At 53.5% G+C, this 13,845-nt stretch overlaps 4 protein-coding genes across 4 annotated transcripts; 2 read left to right on the forward strand and 2 right to left on the reverse strand.

Annotated features, from left to right (window-relative positions):
* Positions 1–35: 35 nt before the first annotated feature.
* Positions 36–3,490, forward strand: PUNSTDRAFT_125734 (uncharacterized protein; the record flags this gene model as incomplete). The annotated part of the gene is made up of 4 exons (XM_007382753.1): positions 36–590; positions 645–728; positions 783–2,207; positions 2,267–3,490. The coding sequence occupies 4 exons, from the start codon at positions 36–38 to the stop codon at positions 3,155–3,157; spliced, it is 2,955 nt and encodes a 984-aa protein (XP_007382815.1). The 3' UTR covers positions 3,158–3,490.
* A 277-nt stretch (positions 3,491–3,767) lies between these two features.
* PUNSTDRAFT_120001 (ATP-dependent DNA ligase) lies at positions 3,768–8,170 on the reverse strand (the record flags this gene model as incomplete). The annotated part of the gene is made up of 28 exons (XM_007382754.1): positions 3,768–3,906; positions 3,962–4,045; positions 4,094–4,176; positions 4,227–4,250; positions 4,310–4,652; positions 4,704–4,809; positions 4,865–4,947; positions 4,996–5,056; positions 5,109–5,196; positions 5,247–5,280; positions 5,330–5,384; positions 5,440–5,529; positions 5,583–5,626; positions 5,676–5,840; positions 5,892–5,991; positions 6,047–6,083; positions 6,136–6,153; positions 6,210–6,466; positions 6,526–6,561; positions 6,619–6,704; positions 6,752–6,847; positions 6,901–7,076; positions 7,138–7,274; positions 7,323–7,353; positions 7,423–7,477; positions 7,535–7,665; positions 7,716–7,910; positions 7,967–8,170. 28 exons carry the CDS (start codon positions 8,168–8,170, stop codon positions 3,768–3,770), a joined length of 2,958 nt encoding a protein of 985 aa, XP_007382816.1.
* Positions 8,171–8,351: 181 nt separating this feature from the next.
* On the reverse strand, positions 8,352–10,269 carry PUNSTDRAFT_85957 (DUF676-domain-containing protein). The gene is made up of 7 exons (XM_007382755.1): positions 9,994–10,269; positions 9,835–9,938; positions 9,701–9,774; positions 9,498–9,641; positions 9,295–9,439; positions 9,078–9,243; positions 8,352–9,027 (listed from the first exon to the last, which is right to left on the reverse strand). The coding sequence occupies exons 1-7, from the start codon at positions 10,201–10,203 to the stop codon at positions 8,458–8,460; spliced, it is 1,413 nt and encodes a 470-aa protein (XP_007382817.1). The 5' UTR covers positions 10,204–10,269; the 3' UTR covers positions 8,352–8,457.
* Positions 10,270–11,449: 1,180 nt separating this feature from the next.
* PUNSTDRAFT_133335 (uncharacterized protein) lies at positions 11,450–12,915 on the forward strand (the record flags this gene model as incomplete). The annotated part of the gene is made up of 7 exons (XM_007382756.1): positions 11,450–11,516; positions 11,563–11,642; positions 11,692–11,762; positions 11,818–11,935; positions 11,995–12,089; positions 12,142–12,448; positions 12,511–12,915. 7 exons carry the CDS (start codon positions 11,450–11,452, stop codon positions 12,913–12,915), a joined length of 1,143 nt encoding a protein of 380 aa, XP_007382818.1.
* Positions 12,916–13,845: the final 930 nt, after the last annotated feature.

The raw sequence follows: 13,845 nt of genomic DNA on the forward strand, positions 1-13,845 counted from the left end.
CCTGCCCCTTCCTTCCCCCGCGACACACCTCCACCATGGATCCTCCTCCTGCGACGCCCCTCTCGCCGATATCCTCGCTACTCCAGACCATAGGCATGTCCCGCGAGGACCTCGCCCGACACAGCGAACAGATGCGAAAATATCTCACCGCGCAAGACCCTGGCGCGGTCTCCGCCATGCCCTTCCTTCGCGGCCTGCGGGAATCCGCGACCCCCGAGCCGGCCGCCTCAGCGCCATCGTCTCAGCGGAGGGCGCGGTCGGGGACGAGATCTAGGACGCACTCGCTGAGCGCGATCGCCGCCGAAGCAGCGCTAGTGCCCTCGACACCGATCAAGTCCGAGCCGGTGGACGCGCCGGTGCCTCTGCGGTCGATGTCGAGCATGGAGATGGTCATCGAGCGCAAGAGCAAGCGCGTCCGGAAGGAGAAACGCGGCAAGGACAGGCGCGAGCGCACGAATAGCCTCACGCACCCGCCATCCCCGTCCCCGCTTCCGTCGTCGCTCAGCCTCGACACCTTCATGCAGGCACGCGCCAGCAGGAAGCCGTCGTTCTCAGACGCGTCTAAACCTGCAAAGGCACCATTAATTGAGGTGAGCGAGCTCGCCCTTTGCTTTCTACGCGGTCGCTGATGTTCCCTCATGCAGCCCCATCCTGTGACGCCTACCCACAGCAGACACTACCGCATCGACACGTCCACAACGCCTGGTATGACGCGTCAAAACTCTTTGGTGAGCTCTGCATGCGCTTTCCGAGTGGTACACGACCTAACTCCACGCTCACAGAATGCGCCACACGGTCTATCGCCCTACTACCGCCCTGAAACCTACGTGCGCTCCTCTCCCCGCGTCCACGCGTTTTATGCCCTGACACTCTCCCAGCTCACTCCTCAGAAACCGCACAACATGCCCAACCAGCTCTCCTCTCCCGCCTATGCCCCCGGCTCGTCACCACAGTCCTCCCCCTCGCGCCCCAGCGCCATCGTCAACCTTGTCTCGTCTCCCGGGCCGATGGCCCCTACTTCTTCGCCTTTCTCTCAGCCACTGCCGTATACTCTGCCATCGCCTCCCTATCTGCAAACGAAACCGGAGTTGTCTTACGCAGCCCTCATTGGCCAAGCGGTACTCTCTTCGGAGCAACATATGCTCACCCTTCAGGAGATCTACGAGTGGATCACCACCGTATATCCGTACTACAAGCGGAATGAACAGACGTGGATGAACTCGGTCAGACACGTCCTCAGTACCACCGCCGTATTCAGGAAGGCGCCTCCTCGAGAAAGCGAGACGGGCGGCCGAGGCGGCAAGACGAGGTGGGCCATCTGGGATAAGGACATCAAATGCTTCGAAGGCGGCGGTTTCGACAAGAGATTCTGCGAGGATATCGTCAAGAAGGACGCCAATAAAAAGCGGGCCGCCGACGAAATCGCGAATTCTTCCGGGGGAGGTGGCAGTGGTAGCGGAAGCGGCGCGAGGAAGGCCAAGCGGGTGAAGAAGACCCTGAACATGGCGCCACCGTTGGGGAGCCTGCCGGTCGTATATCCTCAGCCGGTCATGGCGACGGCGTCTTTGACGTCCCACGCATATGCACCGGTGACGATGTATCCAGGTCCAAGCCTGGCGCCATCCGTACATGCGCATCCGCACCACCAGACATACGTGCAGGCATGCAATCCTGGCCATCACCCGCCGGGGGCGATGGTCTTCCCGCCCTTGCCGACCGCATACGCGACTCAAGGCGCAGTTGTTATTCCGTCCCACCGCACCAGATCGGCTTCGAGTGCAAGCGCTACGACGGCATCCCAAGAAGAAGCAGAACGAGAGATCGAGCGCAGCCCGTCACCGGAAACGTTGCAGTATCCTCCTTCGCCCACCTCTCCACCTTCGCGCACGCATTCGCCCTCGTCGTCACCGCCGCCGACGTCTGCGAGCTCGGTTGCGTCGTCCTCTATGCTCCCTCCTGATCTTACGACGGATTCCGGGTCGTCGAGCAGCCCTACGTTGCCGTCGTCATCTGTCGGAAGTAATCTGAGCAGCAAGGCTAGTGTATCGCCTATGGTCAAGGCCCATGATGTCGGTTACGAGGACATCGATGACGAAGAGAGCCCTGCGTTTGATGTAGCTCGTGCTACTCATACAGAATTCGACCTGTCGTACCCAGTCCCAAGCAGGAAGGGGAAGGAACGCGACATGAGTGAGCCAACAACGAAGGTGAGAACCCATTTTGAGCGATCACCCAACACAGCATCTCAACGTTTAATATCGTACAGCGCACGCTCTCTTTGCTCTCGCTTCCTCCGATGCCTGAGTCGCCCACCATGGGCAAATCCAGACCTGCTTATTGCCAAGGGTACCCTTTCGCCCCGCCGGAATCTCCAACGTTGGCCTTACGGAAGGTCAAGCTCAATACTCCTGCACGACCTCCGGGAACTCCACCTACCGCTTCCATCGTTGCCACGGATCGCCCTCGTACACCGGACCGTCAACGGCCACAGACGCCTCCCCCCAAGACTGTACCTACTCCCCCACAAACGCCGTCACAGCCCTCCCTCGACCCCGCCCGCACCCCGCCGCCCTCCACGCCTCACAAAGACCGGGACATCATGCGCTACCTCAACCTCTCTCCCGAACGCACACCGCTCTCGCACCGGGGCGTGCACATGTCCCCCTCACCCAGCCTCGCCTACTACAAATCGCACCTCGAGCCGCCTCCGCCCATGTCACACTTCACCTCCCATCACCTCGCGCCGCTCCTGGACATCAATGCAGGTGTGGGCTCGACAAGCGTGCAGTCATCGCAGGAAAGCGAGCACCAGGCGGACAAGGACGCGCTTCGCACGCCTTCTCTCGCTCGCGGCAGTGGCAGCGGGCCGTTCGTCCTCCAGTCTGCTGGGTTCGGACCGCCGGTGACCCCGAAGAAACTTATCTTCCCGTCGTTCAGCGGTACGACGCCGCTGCGCGCTGGCAAAGGCGGCGTGTATGATCCGCACGACCCGGCGCTCATCCTCGACGAGGAGCTGCGGTTGGGCGGCCCGGCGGGTTTCCTCGGGTCGGGATTGGGACTGCAGGAGAGCCCCACGGGCTTATTCGGCGGGACGAGGGGGATGTTGTATGAGAGCCCCAATTTACCCAGTCCTGGGCCTTGGTCTAGGCGGTATTGATCCTGAACCCGGTGTCGTCTATGTGCATTATCGCGCGTCTACCTTCCCCTCCCATCCCCTCTCTACGTCCAACGCTTCAGATATGAATGATATGATCCCCTGACTTTCTTGGTTTACGACTCGCAGCGACTCGAACTATCTCAGGTCTCGATCTCTCCCGTTGTTTTGTGCCGTTCATCCCTCGCCGCTCCTCCGTGCGACTTTGAAACTGTATTATCACGCCATCGTCCCCAAATCTCGTGTTCTATTTCCTCTCTTATTGCCTGCCATCACCGTATCGTATGCACGCGGACGAGATTCTGAATGTGGTGTACGCGGCGCCGGACACGTTCCCTCTATCCAAAGCAATATGTATTGATTTATTCCGTAGACTGCACAGTCTGTGTCAGGTACCGAGCCTATGTACTTATGAACGTTTCGATTAAGGAGCGAATTCTAAGCAGAGACAGTTAAGCGGATTTTCATCGTCACGAAGGGCAGGCAACCCACCGTCCTCGTCGAGCAACGTGCCTTCGTCCAAACAAGCTTGTATGTACTCGCTTATGATCAGATGGCGATGCTTCGGCCTCGAGTAAGATCAGCAGATGAATCGACGGAGCGAGGAAAACAATTACTTTGACGTCCGCTTCGTCAGCTCTCGCCGCCGGCTATCGTCCCTCTTGTCCAGAACTATGTGTGTGAGCTTCGGATCGTCCAAGTCTGCGACGCGTCCGCCGTTCTCCCTGATCAGTCTGTCGATCTCAACGAAGCTAGGTGTTGGACATGAGCAAGGATCGGAGATTAAGTTCCAAATGACGTACGAACCGTTGCTGGATGTCGGACTCGTGTTTGGTCTTGATAGGCATGCCATGGTTTCGCGCGTTCATAGGTGTATCCAAGTAGAAGCAGCTGGCAGAGTATGAATGTGAGATACTGGTTGGTGAGAAGGTAACATACAGATGCTTGAAGATTAGGTTCTGATCGTATTCCATGGCTTCGTCGTCTTCGCCCATCTTCGCCGCTTCGGCTTCTTCCTCGACCTATTTTACGTTAAATGATGGTCAACATGGTGCTAAGAGACCACACTCGCCTGAGGTCCACGAACAACTTCCGCCTTGCAGTGTCATTAGAAGTCAGGCTATGATCACACAGGAATCAACGGAAGGTAAGTACCAGTTCTGTGATCCTTCCTGCATCCTCGCTGGACATGAGATTCTCAATCTTATACCAGCCATCCTCAGTATCTTCTTCTTTGGTGTCTTCGTTGTCGGATTCTGGTTCGGTTTCTGACTCTGTGTCAGAACCGGGCGGTGACTGATGTGCAGTCGCGTCGCCCTTGACATTGAACCAATCCGTCAGGGACGGATCTTCCTCTTCCTTAGGCTCCGGATCCTCTTGCTGAGTTGGGATTGCGGGGCGTAACGCGACATTCGCTGTTTCTGCCATGACCGTATCGTCATCCGGTAGCCGATACTCGTCGGTTTCCTGCCTCCGAGACGTTGCGTGGAAGAAGTATCTAAACGGAGGTGTAAGCACAGGATTAGCCTAGGATGCAATTGCAGACTACTTCTTCGTCATAGGGATCACTTCGCTCTGTGAGAGGCAGTCGAAGATCCACTGAGGCTTAATGATATCAGCCTCATCCTTCTGCATGATCAACCTTATGTCGTATGCTTCCGTACCATAGTGGTTAGTGAAATCCATAACTGTGAACGAAAACAAACGCACGAATTGTCGACCCTCCATACACAACCAGTGTAGGGAACTTCTTCGAGACAACTTGGGCCACCTTTCCACCGTTGGCGTGGATTCTAGGCGAGAGGTCAGCGACGACTACGTTCCTGGCGTTTCCAGCGTACAGTTTCATCAGGTCGCGCTTGTCCTCGTCCCCAGTCCTCGATTTTGGGTCGGATACTACCACTATGTAGCTCCTTCAATCTGATGATTTGCCGCAGTCAAAGCAATGCCTTACTGAATCTCATTCCTCTGAATAGAACCGATTCGACCGCCACATCCTTCAGCCTCGACCCACCCATTCCATATTCGGAGAGGACGTGAACCTCGACTCGCATGTTAGCAGCTAGATCGCGAAAGGAATGCAGTTGGTCACCTTCGACGCCGTCTTTCTTTTCTTTTCCGGCTTCCTGGATAAAGATATGAGCCAGAACGTCCGGTGTACATGAATCCCCGTACACAGTCTCCTCTTCTACCTTGCGCTTCTTACTCTCCGACATTTCAGCCAGAAACTCTGTACAGAGCGCGAGATTTAAGTCACTGTGCCATATCCAGGACATGGCACGCACCCGTAGCTGTCATGCAATCGGCAACGGAAAGATCGTCACGTATGTTCACTGCGCGAGGAAATCTCATCGTGAAACCAAGATAATACAAGTCTGATCATAAAATCAGTCCCGCCAGGACTCGGTCGCAGAGGAAGGATGTATACCCGAAGTAACAATCTCAGCAGCCTTCACTTTGATTATGAAAGAACTAGGTTGAGCTCATTAGCATAGACGGCCAGACAACGAGTGTAACGCACTCTTCTGGTTCGAGATATACATCGCCTTTATCCTCGGTACCCTTTGGGGCTGTAAGGTAAAAGCTAGGAGGATTTCTCTCGGCCCATATTTTCCAGGGTTTACTCCGGATCCATACGTAGTCGGCGAAACTGAGACCGGAACCAATACGCACGACGGAGGCATATCTGGATATTGTTATAGGTCTTAGAGTGATATGCAAGAAGTCTGGGACGTACTTTGGCTCGTCATCCTCCTCCGGTCTTCGGCGATCGTCCAGGACCGCACACACCAGGGTCGACACACCGCCCCCACGATGTCCAGTTCCGTAGTTCCCGGCTTAGTGCGTTGGTGTGAGTGCGGGTTGATACGAAAGGGACAAACGGGAGCATACCAACGACCAGTACATCAACGGTTTCCCCCATATTGTCCTGGGCGAATGGTGAATCCTGCATTCGCAGCAAAAAAAAAAGAGGAAGGTACCATGTACTCGGGCTTCACCTGTATATCATTAGCATCGAGCTGCGGGCGCTGGACAACGAACTGAGTCGACTTACTTTGATCCAATCCTTGTTACGTCCATTGAGCACGTACTCGCTGTCCGGGTGCTTGATAATAAGGCCTTCTCCACGGTTCTCCATTACCTCTTCCATGCGCGTGCGTACGTCCTTGGCCGTCTTGCCCTCGAACTCGCTGACAAGTTCTATGCGACCGGGTATCGGGGTCAAACAGGCCCGCAGGTTCCGTCGTCGGAATTTGGTGGATTTCTGCAGTAGAGGCATGCCGTTGAGGTACAAGAGATCGAAAACCTTGACTTTATGACCCAACTTCAGTCAGGACTGCGCTCAGGAGCAGCGCGCCGTGGGTACTCACAACATGGGCGAGGATTCTGTTCTTTTCTCGTCCGATCTGCGCGGGTTATGAATACGTGAAGGGACCAGAAGACAAGAACAAATAGATTTCCACCTAACGCCGCGGTTTTGAGGGTGCCGAATGGCAAGTTTCTCCCGGAGACAGGATCCCATACAAGCATTTCACCATCAAGAATGATACTGTAATATATTCTAGACAGGCGACTGAAGGTAAGTGTTAGACTCACTCTTCTACTCGCGAATCGAACGCCTTGTCGATGAAAGGGGTAAGGCTACCCATCCCAACATGCTTGCCATATAGATATGTGTAATCCTTCCCCTTCCTACAGAAGTACGGTTAGAATGCACTTGCGTTGCGTTACGTTCCTCGTTTTACCTCGAGCAGTAGAAATATTCGTTCCCGCGTTTATGAAGCTGCATGCGTTCTCCATCGAGCTTCTCTTCTATGAAGAACGTCCGGCCACCCATCTCCTTGACCGAATCTTCGAGTCGACGGGTCGGACGTTTGCAGAGCATCGGTGCAAACGAACGAAACAACTGGATCGTCTTGTCCTATTAGGACGCACATTCGTCTCAGTCATTTGGGTATTGCACAGGAAGAATACAGACGTACTGCGGCGTTCAGACGTCTTTTAGGATCCCACAGTTCCCACACAACCTTCTTGAGGTCGGAACAAGTGTTGAATAGATCGTGGGCGTCGGGGTGGAAAACTGAGAACACGGTGGTTTCCTTGACGGAGATGGTCATATCTTATGCACGTTGTGAGCCTAGTAGATCGCAGAACGTAAGGTCTCTACCTTTCAATATAATACGGACGATCCAGCGTTGCTGTGGCAATCAACATATGGATGAACATACGAGAGGCCAGGGTGCTCAAAGAATGCAATCATCCCTTACCTCCTCCGGCGTTGAACGGTTATATACTCGCTGCAAAATCCTAGATTGTACATCTCTATCGAATCAAAGTATGTCAACCCCTTCAATCCTAGATAAAATCGTGTTCTCGTACTGTTTTCCTATATTCTGAGACAACTCATCGAGAACGTCATTCAGTTCGTGTACGGTCAGCAAGCCTTTTATGACGGATGACCGCTTGTTCACGACCTCGTACAAGACAGTGGGGAAATCCCCCGAAGATCTCTAGCCTCAAACCTCAAGAGAGTTTCAGCGCAAGCTAGAGGAAAACCCACATCTTTATCGGCAGGTTTCTTCCAATTCAGTAACCGGATGGCATCTGCGTCTTTCATCCCAAGGGGTATTAGCTTGATGTATGCTTTCGCCAAGTTCTTCTCCTTCAGGCCATACACGGCCCTCTCACGATCTTTCTGAGGAAGAATCAAGCGCAGGACAGGATATAGGTCGTAGCCTATCTCTTGGCGCCAATGCTTGAAATCGTTACATATTGAGCGCAACTGGGGCGTTGCGGTTACGGAACGCATACGTTGAACCATCCGTCCAGCAGTCTCTTCCTGCGTTCGGGTTTACGCTCGTTTTGGAGCTTCTCGAAGAGCTGGATCAGGACGTAGAATGGTGCACTTCCGACACTAGGGGGTGGCGCAGGATAGCTGGTACCGTCTTGCTGGGTGCTGGCTGGCACTTGCCGTGGCGAACGAGGCGGAGAACTGGGAGCAGGAGTCGGGAGCATGTCGCTTGCGGTCGACGCAGATGACTTGCAGTCAGCGCGGCAGTGAGCAGCCCGCAACCCACGAAGACGCAAACAAGTGAAGCTCGCCACCTAGCCTCCGCGAACGCGTCGCCAGTAGTCACAGGTCACGGGACTTGCCGCCAAACGGTGACGTCAATGTAACAACGTCCTTCCGCCTCCATAGTGTACATCCTATTAGTCCGTGTATATGTATGCATGACCAGGTGATAATCTCGTATGACGATCTACAATTATGATCGGAACCAACGAATAGGCGACAAGGATCATCACAAGATAAAATGATCGGCCCAGTGGCGGAGCACGCCTTCTCCCTCCTTATGCCCCGCAAAACGCTTCACGTCTCTGCAAACGATTATCGCATGCGAATTGCGTACGGGGTCTATCCAGGCCCGCTCCTTCTGCAGGCCAGGCAGTCCATTGAGGTTTTCAATGAGCTTGAGCTGGAGAGGCGTCAAGGTGGGCTTTTCCTGCTCGGCGCGCGATTTCCCCTTCTTGCTCTTCTTAGGCTTGCACAGTTTGTTCTTGTCTTGGTGTGGCTCCACTTCGCCGTTTTCCTGAGAAGCGGGACGCGGACTGGACGCACGAGAGGCCAGGGTGGGCGTAGAGTCTCCAGTCCGTCCTGGATCCTCATCAATTATGTCTGCTACGGCATCCTCCATTTGTCGCTCCATATCGCGAATGATGTGCACCAGTCGCTGAGCTGCGGTATCCGAGCCCTGGACAGACCGTTCCAGTAGTTTTATACGCTTGGATGAGCGGTGGGACTCGCGCGACAAGCGGATAACGACCAGCGTCAAGAAGGTTGGTATCAGTATGGGTAGGGTAAGGTAGAGGATCTAGTCTCTGTTAAATATGGCAATGAGCGTATGCGGATCAAAATACATACCACGTTATAGGGAAAGGCGAACTGAAGAGGCGGCGGTAAGAAGGGACGCGGCTTCAATGATCTAAACCAATCGGCGGATAGCGGAGCTGGTCCGGGTGCTTTTACTGGAGCCACATCGGGTAAACGCCAATTCTTCATTATCGGCTTGTACTGTTCGTCGAGTTCACTGTATGGATGTCAGTGACCGCGGTTTATCATGCATTAGCGTAGGTCTTACATATGGATGCCGTTTGTCTCGTGGTGGTAGAAGGGGTCTTCCGCTTCGATAGCAGCCGTGACGTAGGGAACAGTCACGTCATTCACGGCATTTGCGTAGATCCTCTTATGAGCGAATAGCTCCAGCGCTTGGTAAAATATTCTCTCTAATCTCTACGTGTCAGTGATGCTGGCTCTTCAACGTACCAAAACACCATGACGTACGCGGATCGGCCATAACCTCGAGCAGTGGCCGGCCGTGCAGTGACCATTTATCAACGGCGTAGAACTGCTCGCCAGTCCGTGAAAGTAGTCGGGGACCGAAAAATTGCGTCAGGCGAGAGAGAAAGGATGGGTATCTGGGAAGGCCTATACGGTCACTTGGTGTCAGCATAGACTGCGCGAAGTCCACAAACTGGGCGACTCACCAATATGTGGTGTAGCAATGGTGTTGAAGTTGACAGGGGTGACCTTCTCGAAGAACTTACGATGGTGTAGAATCCTGCATGTGTCATAGCCAATAAACTCCATGGCGTACCATGCGCGGATTGATTGCACCTACCCGATGACATAACGCGCGAGCAATCCTCCTAAGCTGTATCCCGTTACGGAGAAACGAGTAACCTTTCGCCCGTCTTTTTCTATGTTCTCCACAGCTTCGTAAATCTAGAAGGTGCACCGCGATCAATTCACGGCCTCGTCAGCCACTCGTGCAACGTACCTCCTCCGCGACCCGCTCTCCACCCCAATCGATACCATCATATGTGCTCTCATCGCGATTAGTTTCCGCAACAAGGATTTCAAGCTGTGTGGAGCCGTCTGCTTTGGATTGCTGAACTTTCGTCTCGTCCATGATCCGGCGAAGCTCGGCCAAATGTTCAGGATTACCCCACATGCCGTGGATGAGGACGAGCAAGTGTGCGTCGGGCATGATTTCTACTCTTTGGTTTGAAGCTCGCTGTCTTGTGATTATTCTGTGAATTACAGGAAGGTCGCGGTGGTAAAGTAAGGGGGTTGATTACAAGGGATTACAGTGGGACTCTGGCTCTATAAGCGGTGGCAAGCGGAGGTGTTCACAAGGATCCCATCTGCGTTGCGTCGCCCATCCGGCAGAGCACGTGGTGGCTACGTCTTCCGGCAACTTGACCTGCGGCACAGCTACGGCGCCGGATGTCATGCTGCTGACAACCTGCATCCTGTGCTCCTGCATTGCAGCACGATAGTAAGTTACTTACTACTCACTGCGCCTACGCGCGCTCCAGTCAGCATTAACTCCCGAAAGTGGAGGCTTTGGTCAACATTGTACTAGATCAAACCTTGTCCATGACCAATTACCCCAACATCCCATTCCGCGGCCCCTCCACAATAGTCGAACCGCCGTAACGCCGCAAGAGCTGATGCGTTCAAACCACTGCAGTGGCAACAGTTGCTGGATCTCCTAACCGATGTGTGTACGTTTGTTGTTGTTTTGTCCTGGACCATTGCCCAATGCTCAGCGCCAGAAGCTCGTGCGCGGAAGTAGATTACTTATAGTGAGAGCCTTTCCCGCCTTGTAATCGTGCTTAATACTTCCGTGTCCTGACTGAACTCTGTGTTCGCTCCAATTATTCCACTAGGCACTCACAACGTTGGCGCCTGTCAACGACGTATCGTCTGTTTTTGTGGCTCGCTGAGTGGCGATGCGGGTGGGCGAGCGGACTTCTCCAGAAGGCTTCTTGTCAGGCCTCGAGGCTCGCTGCATCGCAGCCTCATTGTGACACGAAAAGGCGCCCCACTGCACAAAGGGGGTGGCAGCCGTACTTAAGTATGCGCGCAAGCAGATATGTGCCACAGATACCAACCCCCTCCCCTCGTGCTGGTCGCGACACTCTTCAAGACGCTTATCATCTAGTACCACTGACGGCAACCGTGAACCGACAGTCCAGAACGAAACGATTAAATCTTCTCGTGCCTCAGCGGGATGCCATACGACTTCAGACCTCCCACTCCGAGATCGCCGTACAGCATCTCTTCGCAAGTGCGGGGCCATCGTTCCTACGCCTTGTTCCGCAGCGGGATCGTATATACTGCCACTTCGCGGATCCGGTTGGATGGTAGTCGGTACTCGCGTACGTACGCTTTCGTGTCAAACTGAATGTGTTAATCCAAACCCGCTGTCAGTGCTCATCGCCCATGCCATGGCGGCAGTTGGCGCTGATTATAGGAGCGTGGTCAAATACGAGGACGTCGTAGAAGAAGGCATGTGTACTTCGATAGCGTGATATTGTCCTGACTTACGGATATCTTGCAGTCAAGAGCTATTCAGCACGCGCCGGTAAGCCCTGGACGGAGAGGGATGGGATAGAGCTGAGAAAGGCACTCATGAAAGCCGTTCGTTTCTCATTTTCATTGGTAGACGAAATCTGATGCGGGTATAAAGGTCAAGGCCAAATACATGATTCATGACGTTCGGCAGCACACAGTGAAGTTCACTCGTGCCGGTATCAGCAGGTTGGGTTATTCTCCGAACTTGAACAGACCCCCGTTCATACGATTCGGCATGTAGGTGCAAACTGGTCATTGAAAAGATGCGCCCCTCCAACAGAAATGGAAAGTGGATGAAGACCTTGTGCGACCACATACGGAACGATTTCCTTCTCCCCGTTGACATGTCCCCGAAAAAGGTGTGTCAGACGCTATAACTTTAAGACCATTGCCCAGACTAACGATCGGTTTTATCTAGGCGAAAGAATATGCCATCAAGGCACAGGTCGAGCTGATGGATTACGAAGAAAGGGACGAGGAGACGACGGAAAGGGATGACGCTGTTACCACCTCGTACGCTACGCCATTCATTCCCAATGACCATTGTATGCTGATGTCCGTGCAGGCCTTCCCCGCTTTCACTCGCGCGTACTGAGACGCAATGTCGCACGCCCCGTGCTGTCCCCTCTCTGGCATATGCGACTCCGGAATCCAATCCGCGACTGCAGCGCGCCGCCCTTACCCGCGTTCCGACCCAGACGTTTACTCCGCCCCCAGATGGGAGCCCGTCACCGCTTGTGCGAGATCGATCCTTACCTGATGGCCATGATGACGACTCGATGGATGTTGACCATCACTCGGTCGGTAGTGGAAGCGTCCTACCCATGCCCGCTTTTACATCTGCCGAGGTTGTTCGTTGTGATGGTGCTCCGGTGAGCGCCCCGTTTCATCCAGCGACGTTGGTTCCTTAGACTAAATAGGATGATCTGTCTAGCCTCCGTGCGACAACTGTTCTTCGATCCAGTCTGCTCTCGACAATCAAAGTCAACAAATCGATGAACTCAGGAGGGAGCACAGCGAGAAGGACAGGAAGATCGCACGGTATACACAGGACCTTCGCCAAACCGAAATGCGAGTGCAAGAGCTGGAAAAGAAACTGAACGTTGTAGACGAACAGCTCGTCAAGTTGCAACCAGACACTCCGGGCATTATCAGCATAATCACTCGCTTCCTCGAGCGCAGGAAGATTGCTGACGACACCGATGCAGCGCGAGAGGCCGAAATTCAGCGACTGACGCACGAGCGAGAAGACGTCTGTAGACAGCTTGAGGAGGCCCACGCTACAATCGAGAAGTGGAAGAAATGGAAGATACGCGTGTTCAGCGAACCGGATCCATGAAGATTATATGGGCATTGCACGATCTCGACATGGGGACTAAGAAAGTTTTGTTGATGATGGACACCGACTTGTCGTTGAATAATGTATTGACATGTTGTCTCGTAATGCACCTGTAATCAGTCGAGGAGACAGTCGAGATAGCACTTGAATCACCATGAGCGCGGACCTAATACGAATTTGTGATACCATTACTCTGTCCAGTGCTTTCAAGGTATATAGTGATATAACGATACACGCGGTGTTAGAGAAAGTGGACCCAAGTATACACCCATTCCTTATGTGTCCCCGATATAAGTGATAAATGCGCAGAATAAATGAACACACGAGCGCTAACATGGACATCTCATACTATTAGCATGAATCATCATTGTGCCTCCTATAATGGATCATGATAAATAAAGTGCATGCTGCGCCGCTTGGGATTCAGCATGACGAAGTCGTTCGGGTTGATTGACATGCGATTCGACGTCTTGTTGCGAGCAGCTCTGGTAACGCACTTCCACGCATGTACGATGGCTCGCTCCATCATCTGAGCGCAAGAAGGACGCGAAGAGCTCGACCTGCGCATAAAATAATAAGATTGGGGGTATGCAGGAGGAAATGAAATAGATCCACCGTTGCTTGCGCTGCGTGGAGGTAGAGATGTGTTTATAAGGGGCGGATTGGTAATGATTGACCATGATGATAGGGTCACGTAGTGTTTAGCGTGATTATGCCAAGAATATGCAAGCACAAGTTGTGCAGACGCTCGCCCCAGACGAATGAGACGGAGAGTGCAATAAAGATAGTGCAAAAGCTTCAAATGGTGGTGAGGAAATCTCAGTGAGGACCAGAGCCTGAGTTAACGGGGCCACATATTCAAATAATTTATAGCGGATGGGGTCTCCAGAAGGAACAATGCATTTGCTTGATGAAGTACCTTGTCCATTG

Source organism: Punctularia strigosozonata (genome assembly GCF_000264995.1).
Source record: "Punctularia strigosozonata HHB-11173 SS5 unplaced genomic scaffold PUNSTscaffold_5, whole genome shotgun sequence".
NCBI classification, from domain to species: Eukaryota; Fungi; Basidiomycota; class Agaricomycetes; order Corticiales; family Punctulariaceae; genus Punctularia; species Punctularia strigosozonata.